The sequence below is a fragment of the Hydra vulgaris genome, chromosome 01 (genome assembly GCF_038396675.1).
Source record: "Hydra vulgaris chromosome 01, alternate assembly HydraT2T_AEP".
NCBI lineage: Eukaryota > Metazoa > Cnidaria > Hydrozoa > Anthoathecata > Hydridae > Hydra > Hydra vulgaris.
The window spans coordinates 3,543,283-3,556,592 of NC_088920.1; the positions used below are offsets into that span (position 1 = coordinate 3,543,283).

Below are 13,310 nucleotides of genomic sequence, written 5' to 3' on the forward strand. Positions count from 1 at the left end.
AAAGTTTGTCGCATGTTTTAGTCGTGAAAATTTGTCGTGAATAGTAAAGTTTTTGAATACCTGGTGTTATTAAAGTAAATAAACTTATTATGAAATTAAACAAAGAAATGTTTAACAAGCTTAGTGATAAATTATCATTTGTTAATGCTGCAGAAATAAATCCTTATGAAGGTAGGGTTTTTAGTTTTTTGAGTTGTTATGTAATATCGATAGTGGGAGTAAGTCCCATAAAAAAGTAAATCTCCTCTTATAAGCTTTAAAACTCATATAAAAAAAATCCTTAAATTAAGGATTTTTTCATATGAGAGTAATTATCCCCTTTTCAAAACTAAATTATTAAAAAGAACCATTTTAATGATAAAATGAACTTTTTTGGTGGTGTTTTGTGGAAGAGTAATTCTCCCCTTTTTAAGTTTTTGTTAAATATGTAAGTTTTACTTTTGTCAAGTTTTTTTTGAAACAATAAATCTCATATTTTAAGGATTTTTTTCATATGAGAGTAATTCTCCCTTTTTCAAAATTAAATAGTTAAAAAAAACAATTGCGTTGATAAAATGAGCCTTTTTGGTGGTGTTCTGTGGTAAGAGTAATTCTCCCCTTTTTAAAGTTTTTGTTTTAAGAGAAAGTTTTACTTTTATCAGGTTATTTTTAAAACAATAAATCTTCTCTTTTAAGGATTTTTTTATATGAGAGTAATTCTCCCCTTTTCAAAATTAAATTATTAAAGAGAATCATTTTATTAATAAAATTAACCTATTTGGTGGTGTGGAAGAGTAATTCTCCTCTTTTGTAAAGTTTTTGTTATAAGAGTAATATTTACTTTTGTCAAGTTTTATTTAAAAGAGTAAATCTCCTCTCTTAATGATTTTTTTCGTATGAGAGTAATTCTCCCCTTTTTAAAGTTTTTGTTATAAGAGTAAGTTTTACTTTTGTCAAGTTTTTTTTATACAATAAATCTCATATTTTAAGGATTTTTTTCATATGAGAAAATTCTCCCCTTTTTAAAATTAAATAGTTAAAAGAACCATTATGTTGATATTATGAAACTTTTTAGTGGTTTTCTGTGGTGAATTAAAAACAAAAATTACATTATTTTTTTTCAGCATTGTCATCAATCGATCCATTGAATAGTTTAACAGAAATTCAGTTTAAAAAACCCGGGTAAAATACTTAATTGATGTCAATAAGTAACTAAAGTATATAAAGAGTTAAATAAAAATTGTTGTTTTTAGTTTTATGTGTTCTGCTTGCATGATGTCATTTACAAGAAAAGATAATATGAAAAGACATGCTTTACAGGTACATAAAACCATTTTTAGAGATGATCAATCCAAAGATAAAAGAACTCCATGTCACTATCAAGACTGCGGCCAAGTATTTTTTCAAAAAGTCAAACTTATTAAACACATAGAGGAATGTCATGAAGGTATATTTTTCAAAGAATCCTACAATTTTTTATCAGAATCTGAATTCTTAGCATGAAAGGAAAAAGAGGAACTTAATAGTTATGTTTTTTTCAGTAAACAAAGTGGTAGTTTTTTTTCAGTAAACAAGTTATTTCATTTGTTTTTTTTCAGTAAACAAGTTATTTCATTTGTCAAAATGATAGTCATTCTAAACCGCATCGCTCTGTTAGTGAACCAGCAAGAAAAACTAATAAAAGGTACTACAGAGGGAGTGTTAAATCAGGTGCCTTCTGCCCTGTCAGAATGATTGTCACAGTAAACAAAAATGGTGTCACAAATGTGCAGTATATCAAAACTCATAACCACAGTGTTAATATTACAAATACCATGTACCAACCTATCCCAGGTAATATTAAAAAAATTATTTCTGCTAAATTATCATTAGGTGTAACTGTAAATACAGTTTATCGTGATCTTAGGGAAAGTTTTGGAGACAGACAAAATAGAAATGATGAAGATGCTGTTTTAACTAAATCACCTCTTCTTACAAAAAAGAATATTTCTGTTATCAACAGAGCAGTAAAAAAGGGGATGTCGGCTTCACCCTGATGATAGCATTTCAACTTTTTTACTTGTTCAAAAGTTGAAGTCTGAAGATTTTAATAGCATTCTGGTTTATAAGCCACAAGGACAGCAAACTGTTATCGGCCTAAAAGTGTATGACAACATTGACCTTAATAAGGATTCCTTTGTCGTTGGTATACAAAAAAAGCATCAACTATCAATGTTTAAAAAGCATTCATCACAAATTGTTTGTATTGATGCTACACACTGTACCAATCAGTATGCATTTCCTCTTGTAACTTTACTAGTTCGAGATGATTTTAAAAGGGGTTATCCAGTAGCTTTTCTTATTTCTAACCATGCAGATGAACAAATCATAACACCATTCTTAGAGGAAATAAAAAGGAGATGCAATCATTCTGTAAAAGTTAATGCTGTTATGACAGATGATGATTTTTCAGGCTGGAATTCTTTTAATAATGTTTTTGGAGATGTGCACCACTTGCTATGCAAATGGCATGTAAAACGTGCATGGCGCAATAAACTTCCTTTAGTCGGTCCATCTAATTTACAAGAAGAAGTTTTTAGGATCTTAGAGACAATCATTGACGAAAAAAACCCTGATGTTTTTTTATCAACTATGAATGGTTTTGTAAAGGCATATGAACATAAATGTCCTAACTTCATTAGTTACTTTGTTACATACTATGCTCCTCGACATATAAAATAGGCTTTTTGTTATCGCAACTTTCAACATGCTGACACTGATACTAATATGTTATGTGAGTCATTACATAACAAATTGAAAACAGTTTATATGGTAAGACGACCTAATAAAAGGTTAGGCGATTTAGTCAATTTACTTTTAAGAATCGAGGAAGATATTTATTGGCGCCACAAAAGAGACACCATTTATCTTGGAACAATATCTCTCCCAAAAAAGTACAAAGAAAGACATGAAAAAGGAATGTTGATTTCAGATAAATGTACTATTAAATGTTCATTAACTCAGTACACAGTTAAAAGTCAATCAAAAGATGTAACATATAATGTTGACATTCTAACTGACACTTGTAAGGAAAGTTTGTGTTTAGAATCATGTCTTAATCCTGCCTGTAATGGTTTGTGTCAGCATTTATATAGGTGTAATTGTAATGACATCCTAATCCTTTGCAAGCATGTTCATAAGTTACGATCATTTCTTTTAAGAACTCAAGAAAAAAACTGCACAAAAGTATCTTTAGCTGTTAATACTGGTAATAATCAAGTGAAGCAAAAATCACAAACATTTATTAATGAGACTGAAAGGTTTCAAAAAAATGTTGATGAAATATCTACATTAATTTCTCATCCCATGATAATAAGTTTGCAACTTCTTTCAATGAACAGACAGCTGGAAGACATGATCAGTCAAGCTTAAGCCATCAAAAGTATGAATTCAATTGAGATACCTGTAAAGCCACATAATAACCTTTTAAATTTTGAACCAAATAAGAAGTTGGATAATCAATGGCAGCCTAATAAAGTTAAGAGAACAAGAAAAGAAAATAGGAAAAAGGAAACTCATAGGAAGTTTTCTTCATTGCTTAAAAAAAAGGTACCCTTCAATGAAATATTTGGATCCAACTGAAGCATCAGCTTTAAGCTGTTCAAAAAGTTTACGGCTTTTATGGAGAGATGTTGATACTAAAGTTATAGAACAAGTCCTTATTCCTTTTAACCCAACTAATTCTCATTGGATTTTAATATATCTATAAGTTATAACAAAAGAAGTAACTGTACTTGATCCACTCCATTGCAATATTATGCCAAATAATTTTTCACACAATAAATCGATTGCTGTTGCTAAAGACCTTTTTCGACTAAAATTTAACATTTTAAACCCAACCGTCATTTCAGCCCCAAGTCATTGTTTACAGAAGGATAGTTACAACTGTGGTGTTTACATATGCTATTATGCATTACAATTTTGTGAAGGTATCATTACTTTTACACAATATACATTCTGCATACAGAGTCCATCTTGAGTAATATTTATATATTAGCATTTTTTTAGTTGTCGATTTTATAACTAATTTTTTATTATGTTGCTTATATTTAATTAATTGCATATATAAATTCATTTATGCATTATTAACTATAAATTTAATTCTGTAATTGTTCAATAAATTATAATTGTTAATTATATTTTGCATAACTTATAATTTGTCTGCGACTATTTAAAAATGCATCATTACACGAATTTTTTTATTTTCTATTTTATTTAACTTTCTTTAAAATTGTGTTTTCAAAAAAAAATATCAATGATCCATTTAATGAAGTACAATTTCGTAAATATATATACGATACTTTATGCGGTAGGTGTTTAAAGAACCTTGAAAGTGGTTTTGAACGTTTGTACGATATTTGTAGGGTAAGTATTTATTTTATTTTAACATAATAATAAGCTGAAATTTTTATTCCAATATTGTATTAGGGAATAACCTGTTCCTTTACTATTTTGTTCGTCCACTTTGAATTAAATGCGATTTGGTTGGCGAAAAATAAATATATACCGTTGTTACATTTTAGGTCCTATCCTTATAAACACATGTTTCCTTGTTTCTTTGAGTTGTTTACAGTTATATCTAAATTATAGCTGTCTATGAAATTTGAGAAAATGATGGAGTAATAGATATTGTAGTAGTGATTACAAGAATGACATTTAATATATTATTATTACAGATTTGCAAGAACACATCCTCTAAAAAGAACGATTGGGTGCAATGCACAAAATGTCCACAATGATATCATTGCGAGTGTGCCCACATTTCAATCAAAGATGCGGATGTCAGTGATACTTTCCAATGTCAATGATACAACCCTATCAAGTTTAAAAAACGGCTATTTTCATAGCCACAAATTGTTTTAAAAACATTAAATGACATGAAAAATCTAGTTCCATTCTATTCTATTTACAGGGCCGTACTGAGGGCAAGGCCGGGGGCGCATAAATTTGGTCTCTTTGATGTTGATACGAAAAATAGTTAAAATTGCGCCTTCTTACGTAAACTCTAATTAATAAAAGCTCATTTAGTGAACAAAAGAGCGCTCTTTTGTTCTGTAAATGAGATAAATTGCGCCCCGTCTCTTTAAATAAAAATTATGTCAGAGTTAAAGACACTAACATTTAATTTTTTTTTAGAGGAAGGGAGCACAATATTTCTTGCTTTCCCGAAGCGCTAAGTTGGCTCGGTACGGACCTGTCTAATTCTAGTTGTTTTTTAAGTTTTAAATCAGGCATTAACTTAACAAATTTAATAAAATGTCATATCATTTTTAAATAGCCTGTTTAATAGGCCTAATTTGTTTCAGTTTTTAAACAACGTGGTTCGTTAAATATTTGAGGAGAGTTGTCTAAAATATCCCCCTTTTCAAAAAATGATATAATCATCTAGCCTCGCACACACAAACCTAAAAACAATTTTTTTAAAGGATATTTAATTTATGCTCTACAATTTGTTATCTGAAAATTAAAGGTGCATATATGCCTTACGTTAAGAAGCAACCGATAAAAAGAGAGATGCCAGGGGCCCATTTCACCCTAGTGTTAGCCTAAAATGGGTTCCTTATTTAATTCCTGTATAAAACCCGAGTTTTAATCAAGAACTGACAGTTACTTATATTTTAGTAATAAATAATCATCTGTTCCATAACCATATTAGAAATTTGACACTCGAAGTAAACTTAATTGAGACAGAATGTGCTCAAAGCTCTTCTGTAACGAGTCATAGAAACTACTACAGCATAACAATATGTGTACAGGTGGGATGAGAGATTATCTAAGATATATGAATCGATGTATACAAAAACGTTCTAAGTCATAAAAACAATTTTTAAGTCAGACAACTTTAACTATGTATAACACATATAAACATCACAAATTTTGATATGTATTTTAACAAATCTAATATTTAAAGATGTCAAAAAGCACCCAAATTTTTTTTTTGAAATTATTAAAAGTAATAATTTTGGATTTAATAAGTTTTTTCTCGTTCCCCGAAAAAACAGTTTTTATGACTTAGAACGTTTTTGTATACATCGATTCATATGATATATTCGGTTGGATATTATAGTGATATATCCGGCCAGATATATGATATACAATTATTCGGCATTTTGGCCGGATTATCCGGTCGGATATCATATCCGGTACTCCTCTAGTTGTTACCTTTTTATAATATCTGATCAACATTTTGTTAAAAACATTATTTTCAATATTGCCTCTAAAAGAATAGATTATAAAAATTTCTAACAGTGAGGGTGGAACAGGGCTTTTTTCTTTCCGGGGATAGTTTTCTTATGGTTAGCTGAACAACATACTAATGTTAAATTTCAATAATATTTGGCTAAGCTTAAGATTAGATGAGATGGGGGCCTGTCTCAACAGAAAGGCCCGTTTTAGACCACTCTCTTCTATAGATTTAAAAAAAGTAGAGTATCCACGGTATAACGTTCCCCCCTATCCGCCCCTTCTAACAAACAAATAAACAAAACTTTTGCCTAAAGAAAAAATAATCTCTTAAAAAAAGATTCCACAAAATAGAGAAAAGATTCAACAAAATAGAGAAAAAAAGTTTTTTTGCATTTTTTTGTTTTAATTCTAAAAAATCTCGTCAATAAAATATCCAATATAAAATGTGGATATTTTTTATAATTATAAAACTATTATGGTTTAGGCTATATTTTGAAAAATATTTTAAATAAATGATATAATAAGAATAAGAATATTCTTAATATATCATTGAATAAATTACGCATGTTGTTTACAAAAAATAACTTATGTAAAATTATCACAGATTTATGCGCAATGCGGGACGCGGATACGGGTTTTTTATAATTCAATAGGAATGAGACCAGGAATTTTTTTTAAAATTACTGGTCTCATTCTGTTTCTCTCATCTGTCCACAAGTAGGAACTGCAATTTATCTTCATGTATTATTTATAATAAACAAAATTTAGTTTTAAAACATGTAAAATGCTTATGCGAAATATCTTTAGAAAATATTGTCAGAAAACTCAAAATGAAGATAAAGGGAAAAAGGGGGTAGGAAAAAAAAAAGTCGAGTTTATTATTCATTTTTTAATTTCCCAATTTTCTGTCCGGATAGAAACTTTTTTGTCCGGATAGAAGCTATTCTAATTTATGGATAAAGTTTTGAACAATTTTGTCGGTTAGCACCGTCTGAATTAAAAAAAAAACAAAATACAAAATAAAGCTCGTTTTCAACAAAAATCTTGATGGAAACCCATTCTTAAAACACAAAAAAAATTTTTTTTTAAATTGTCATTGGCTTATGTAGTAGCCTAGGTCATACATTTAGCCAAATTTTGTTCGAAATTTCGAACTTTCGAAATGCTTTAAAATTTGATTTAATCAAAAACAATTTTTCGTATCGTTTGAATTAACACTTTTTACAAATCACAGAAATGTTGAAGCAAATCTTCAATTGGTGAATAATAAAAGAGTTATTTAAGTGTTAAATGTTCATAAACAATCTGTATCAGAATCATTTTCTTCAATAGTTTTAGAATTCTAATGAACAAAGAAGATTACAAAACTAAAAAACGCTCTACAAAACGGTATATCTGAATTTTTTGTACGTTTCAAGACCGTAAAAAAACCAAGTAATTTTTTCAAGTTACCGTATCTCAGCAGGAATTTCTTAATGGTCTAAATCTTGTTAATCCAGAAAAACTGTCTTTTTTGGCCTTTCTAAGCCATTTTATAAGGTTAAATTTCAGAACGAGTTATAACGTTGAATTTTTTTTTTAGATCATCCAAATGTATTGAAACTTTCACATTTTCTTAGCTGGATAGTGACTAATAGATTGTGGAAATCATTTTTTCATGTTTACGGAATTTTTTTTGTACCAGTGTTTGTTGTTCTTTTATGTTTATGTTTTATTCTATTGATTTCTATTGTTTTTTTTTTTTACAAAATTCAATTAGATCATCTTAAGGACGTTTTTGACAAGACAAATCAGTTAAAGCAAGCTTCGGACATCTATCAGTTGAAGAAACGGAAATAAAAGAGCAGAAACAGAGCTTTAAACAATGCGCATATTGTCAAACCTTTTAAGCGAAAAGCCGCAAACAAATTTTCTCATTTGGAATGACTGCTGGAATGGATGATGCGTTGCAAACATGCAAAGATTTGGCATCTTTAACTCACCAGTCAACAGTTGCAGCTGAGTTGCTTGAATCAGAATCAGACGCTCAAGGAATCAATTTTTGACAGTTACGCCAATCTGTTGACACAAGATGGATTGCGTGGATTCTGTTCTACAACTAAATAGTGCAATTTATCAGCTTATGTGCAGATGAAGATATTTTTTCTTCAAAGACCATCAGTGCATCACAGTGGATATCAATCGAGGGAGCATTAGAAATTTTTGCACCACTTAAAGAAGCTACAGAAACGTAGTCGGCTGAGTCTATTCCAACAATTAACAATGTTGTCGATTCTCTTTATTAAATCCATGACAAAATTGATCAATTTATTGAGACGGATGGAAAAAGTGGCTACGGTGTCTTGTATGCAAAAAACTTGAAAAGCTGCATTGAGAAAAGATTTCCTCTTTGTCACACTGGAAGCAAACTTCTTAAATTCTGCTTTAAAGGGACTTCACTTGAAGCTCTTCAAAAAATTTCAAACAACAAAAGAATGGTTAGCCTCACAGGTTAAGGATAATGTTGAGTGCCAACCTGTTGCCAGAGTCCTTTCAGCAGATTTGTTCCCTAATTCAAAACTGAAGCGCAAGTTAAACGTCAGACTTGAAACACAAAAGCCAACATCTGAACTGAATCTTATTTTAAGCAAAATTTGCCAGTATGAATATCAAAACTGATGCCAAAAAAGACTTTCCGATTCTAAATTGGTGGAAATTGCATTCAAATACATTGCCATAACTCTCTTCATTAGCTAGACAAATTTTAGCTATTCACACAAGTTCAACTAAATCAGAGAGAGTTTTTAGCTCAGGTGGAAATGTCATCCGATCATCCAGACACAACTTACACCCAGAAAAAGTAGAACAAATTATCTTAATCAGAGAAAACATTGTCTTGTTGGAAAAGTTTGGCAAAAAAATTCTGAAATAATATTTGAAAAAGTTGTTTACATTTGAGAAATGTCATTTGTGTCTATTTGTCAAAACCATGTTTACATTTTTTTTTTTACTTGGATTTTAATAAATTTGTTTTCAAAAATTGTTAAATTTCTCGTCTCGTTCTCGGTCTCACGAGAAGTACTAACTTCTCGTCTCGGTCTCGTCTCGGTTTGAAAGAACCTAGCCTCGCTCATGGTTAGCTAAAAGCAAATAAAATTTCACTAAACGCTACAAAAATTAAAATAGTTGTCTTTAAAACCAAAAACCAAACAAACAAGGAAAAATTCAGTGTTAACATTAATGAAAAAATATTAACTTCGTCAAAAACTGTGAAGTACCTTAAAGTTTGGCTGAAAGAAAGTCTTTCAGCCAAACTTTAAGGTACTTCACAGTTTTTTTAACTCTAAAGAGAGTCTTTCTTTTAAGAGCAATTGTCTGAGAAATCTAGGCAATGTCTGGAAGTGATATCTTCAAATTGTTCTCATTTTCAGATATTTTGTAAAAGACAATGAAAGTAGGCCACTGGTAAAAATTTTTTCGAAAATTCCTATTTATTTTGAAGATATTGGGTCCCAAATATTGGCCCATTTTGAGAAAATTTTGCGCAATGAGTGCAATTGCTACTTTGAGGAGCAGTTTTAGCAACATGATTATGACAGAAACATTTCTTTTTAATTTTTTTGCTAATCTGGGTAGATTTCTATAGTAAAAGTAAAAATTTAACATAGTTACATTTTTGGTTCTTTAGAAATCGTGCTCCGAAACCACTAAATTTGAAATTTTACTCCAACTTTGAGCTCTTATATCTCTTAAGGCCAATATTTGCACGTAATTTTCTTAGGTGTTTTTGAAAGACACTAAGACATACACTTATTTTATGAAACAAAAATTATGTTATTACAAGGACCTGGGAAGAAGTAACCTGCCAAAAATCACTTTTTGCGTTCATCGCGCATTGATAGATTACCCATAACAACAGTGGCCTTAAGTCTGCCATGAACAGAATAAGTTATTTAGTTCCCTTAAACATGCATCTTCCACTATCTGATAAAAAATCCATCTGCTTGGGTGATAAAAAGTCTACAGAAGTTCTAGAGTAACCATATTTTGCCAATTTTTTAACTAAAAAATACCCTAGCAACGGTATAGATATACTTAGCAACGGCTACCTTACAGCCTTACTAATTAGTACTGCAATTTTTAAAACGGAACTGTATAAGAGTACTTGATAAAAACTAGTTTTTTGACTTTATCAATGAAAGAACCATTAAACTTCAAGATCAACGTTTTCTGTGTTTAAAATTACAGTTTTCTAAGAATTACAAAAATAAATTTAAGAAGTTTATTAACGGCTAATTTGAGTTTCCACGTTGTCAATATCATCTTTTGAGAGTGAATAATCTTCTCTATGATTAGTTGGTGTTGGTGTATCAATCTTACAAAAAACACCAAGAGACGAATATTTGAAAATATTTTCTTTGGTTGGCGACTTGAAGTAGTTCTCTTCGGGTGCAGCAGAATGTTCCATAAAAAATACAATATTATAGTGTTGTAACATCTTACATTTTGAATTATTGCAGGATACCATTGCATAAAGTATGGAACAACAATCCAATCACCGATTTAAAAATCAGCTGCTAACTCTTTTGCAATTAACTGAACATCGTTGTTTAAATCATCTTCTTCGTTTTCAGGTGCATTTTTCAAATCAACAGTTTTATGAACCACATCATCAGTTAAGTTAAACTCTTCACAAAAAGTGATTACCAGCTTTCCTGTTTTTTTTTTTTGTTTACTCCATCTAAAAAATTACACTTGAAAGATAAAGGAAATTGCTTAATATTTATCTCAAGTTCCAAGAAAAAAAAAAGTCACGTTTTTTATCATACATACTTTGGGAATTTGTAAATATACAAATTAATTTACTTGCCTACAGAATAATGATCAAATTTGTTGAGTTGTCTCATACTCACTTTGCTTTAACATTCCCCTCAGCTGCTGATGAATTTGCTCTGGATTCATTTTCTTCCTTTCCAAGGAAGTTATTAATATTTTTATACTTCCACTTTTCAGAATTAGCAATCAAAGTTTGGAACCCATCCATGCCAGTTGCCATGACATCATCAAGACCAACCAAAGCTTTCCTTTGAGAAGGTTTTATTCCACAAAGAATTCTCCATAAAGAGGTATCTGACATAGGGAGATAAATAGTTTCCCGGCAAATTTCTTTATAAAGTGTGATTGTATGGCTAAACTTCATCATTAAAATGGCATTAGCCACTTTATATTCCTCTCCATTGTCAAACTTTATTTTATTTACATCATAAGCTACATCTTGCAGCAAACCTTGACAAAACATAAATTGTTCAAACAAAAATGTTCTACTTTTTCCTATGGCATTACTCGTTATGGTTAATAACTGAAAGCAAAAGAATTTTTCCTAAAGAATCACTTTCTTGAAACATCTTAACTGGTACAACAAGGTCTTCTGGAACCAGTTGATTTGAACCATCTTCATCCTAATTGTGTAACACTTAAGAAATTAGTGCCTCTGATTGACCAGGTGTAATTGCTTCACCATATATCTTCTCAAGCTGCATTTTAAATATTTCAAATTTTTCAAATTTCAAAAATTCTTTGCTTTATCTGAAAGGACAGTGGAATTGCTCTAAATGCTTCACACAATGAGCGTGCTGCTTTTTTTAATTCTTTGATAGTTTCATCTGAAATGATTGTTATATCTGGAACATATATGTCACCAGCAGGAAAGCAAGACTTTATTGGTGTTGGAGCTGGTTCTAACATGTGAATATTGTTATCTGTAGAAATACTTTTTAGGTGGCTGAAGCAAAATATGGCTCCAACAGAAAGTGGTGAATTCTTTTCATTATAAGCAGCAAGGGTGTTTATAGGAATGGATTTAATTTTTGGGGCTTTTTTACCAATTTGAAATTCATGTCTTGGGTATTGACAACTGTTTGGCTGCTTCCAGCCAATACCCAGAGAAAAACAAAGGTACGCATATATTGAGTCATAGCATGAAAGATAACCTTGTAATCGGCTTTTAATCAGGGTTTTTTCATTCCACTGGTTTGTCGATGGCAGCTATAAAACAGTAATGTTAGATTTTTCACCTAACGGGTGATGCGGAAGTTATCGGACAAAATATAAACGTCAATAACTTATTTATAAATAAAAAAACAAACTACAATTATATTTTTTTTAAATAAAGCATTTATCTTTTAATAAAAATATATTATTTTTTATATGAAAAAACACCACTATCTGCAATTGATCTCAATTTTGCTCTGACGCCTTTCATATGCGACTGTAAAAAGTTTAAATCAATTTCTTGTAGTTTTAGTTTAATGCGATCAATCAAAACTTGCTCTGTTGAAGCTTGCCAATCTCCCTCGTAAACCTTCTGTGCCAAACGTCCCCAAAAATTTTCAATTGGTCGTGCTTGAGGCACATTTGGGGGATTGGATTCTTTATCAATGTAATAGACATATTGTTCCATCCAATTTAGCGAATCTTTAGAATAATGAGAACTTGCTAAATCTGGCCAAAATAAATAGTTAAAGTCTCCATCATACTTGTGAATAAATGGAAGAAGTCGTTTTTCTAAACATTCATTAATATAGATTGATGAATTGATCGCTACAGCCTTGGAAGTGCGAAACAATGGCTTACAAAGAAACAAATACCCACGACTATTTAAATTACAATAGTTTTCATCCTTTCCACATAAAAAAGAATATCCTATATAATCTTGCTAAAACAATAATTGTTTTTACCTCGGATTATGCTACAGAAAAACTACGTTTAATGGAACTAAAATTATGGTTAAAAGAATGTCTTTACCCAGATAATATTATAGAAAAAGCATTTCATAATGCCAAATTACAAGGACCAGCCATGCACCTTTAAAAAAATCCAAAGAAGTTTTTCCTCTGGTAACTACATTTTATAGCAATTTAAACTGCCAGTCTATTTTAACAGAAACTAACCTTTTACTTTGTCTATCTACTAATGCAAGGGTAAAGGAGGTTTTTTTAAATATACATCCAGTAATAGCCTACAAACAACCACCAAATTTACTTAGACAACTAAATTCTTCAAAATTTCATTCTTTTCATCTATCAAAAAAACGGGTTTATTCAAATGTAAAGATATTCGTTGTAAAA

At 30.2% G+C, this 13,310-nt stretch overlaps 2 protein-coding genes and 1 long non-coding RNA gene across 4 annotated transcripts; all 3 read left to right on the plus strand.

Annotated features, from left to right (window-relative positions):
* The first annotated feature begins 12 nt into the window (after positions 1-12).
* On the plus strand, positions 13-1,539 carry LOC136075025 (uncharacterized). Of its 2 annotated transcripts, none has more exons than XM_065787241.1 (3): positions 13-171; positions 1,104-1,161; positions 1,233-1,539. In XM_065787241.1, the coding sequence occupies exons 1-3, from the start codon at positions 90-92 to the stop codon at positions 1,480-1,482; spliced, it is 390 nt and encodes a 129-aa protein (XP_065643313.1). In that variant the 5' UTR covers positions 13-89; the 3' UTR covers positions 1,483-1,539. The 2 variants fall into 2 exon arrangements, with proteins under 2 accessions (XP_065643313.1, XP_065643314.1); XM_065787242.1 differs by having other exon boundaries at positions 1,320-1,539.
* A 170-nt stretch (positions 1,540-1,709) lies between these two features.
* Positions 1,710-2,700, plus strand: LOC136073980 (uncharacterized). Its single transcript, XM_065786277.1, has 2 exons — positions 1,710-1,985; positions 2,050-2,700. Exons 1-2 carry the CDS (start codon positions 1,710-1,712, stop codon positions 2,698-2,700), a joined length of 927 nt encoding a protein of 308 aa, XP_065642349.1.
* A 1,566-nt stretch (positions 2,701-4,266) lies between these two features.
* On the plus strand, positions 4,267-4,907 carry LOC136074744 (uncharacterized). The gene is made up of 2 exons (XR_010635385.1): positions 4,267-4,383; positions 4,695-4,907. It is a non-coding gene; the product is annotated as an uncharacterized LOC136074744 (long non-coding RNA).
* Positions 4,908-13,310: the final 8,403 nt, after the last annotated feature.

What these genes read in the sequence shown, in the direction of transcription:
- LOC136075025 (XM_065787241.1), top strand. Translation starts at nt 90, where the DNA reads ATGAAATTAAACAAAGAAATGTTTAACAAGCTTAGTGATAAATTATCA. An exon ending in AGAAATAAATCCTTATGAAG is followed by an intron (nt 172 to 1,103) that starts GTAGGGTTTTTA and finishes ATTTTTTTTCAG; the next exon opens with CATTGTCATCAATCGATCCA. An exon ending in ATTCAGTTTAAAAAACCCGG is followed by an intron (nt 1,162 to 1,232) that starts GTAAAATACTTA and finishes TGTTGTTTTTAG; the next exon opens with TTTTATGTGTTCTGCTTGCA.
- LOC136073980 (XM_065786277.1), top strand. Translation starts at nt 1,710, where the DNA reads ATGATTGTCACAGTAAACAAAAATGGTGTCACAAATGTGCAGTATATC. An exon ending in TTTCTGTTATCAACAGAGCA is followed by an intron (nt 1,986 to 2,049) that starts GTAAAAAAGGGG and finishes CTTGTTCAAAAG; the next exon opens with TTGAAGTCTGAAGATTTTAA.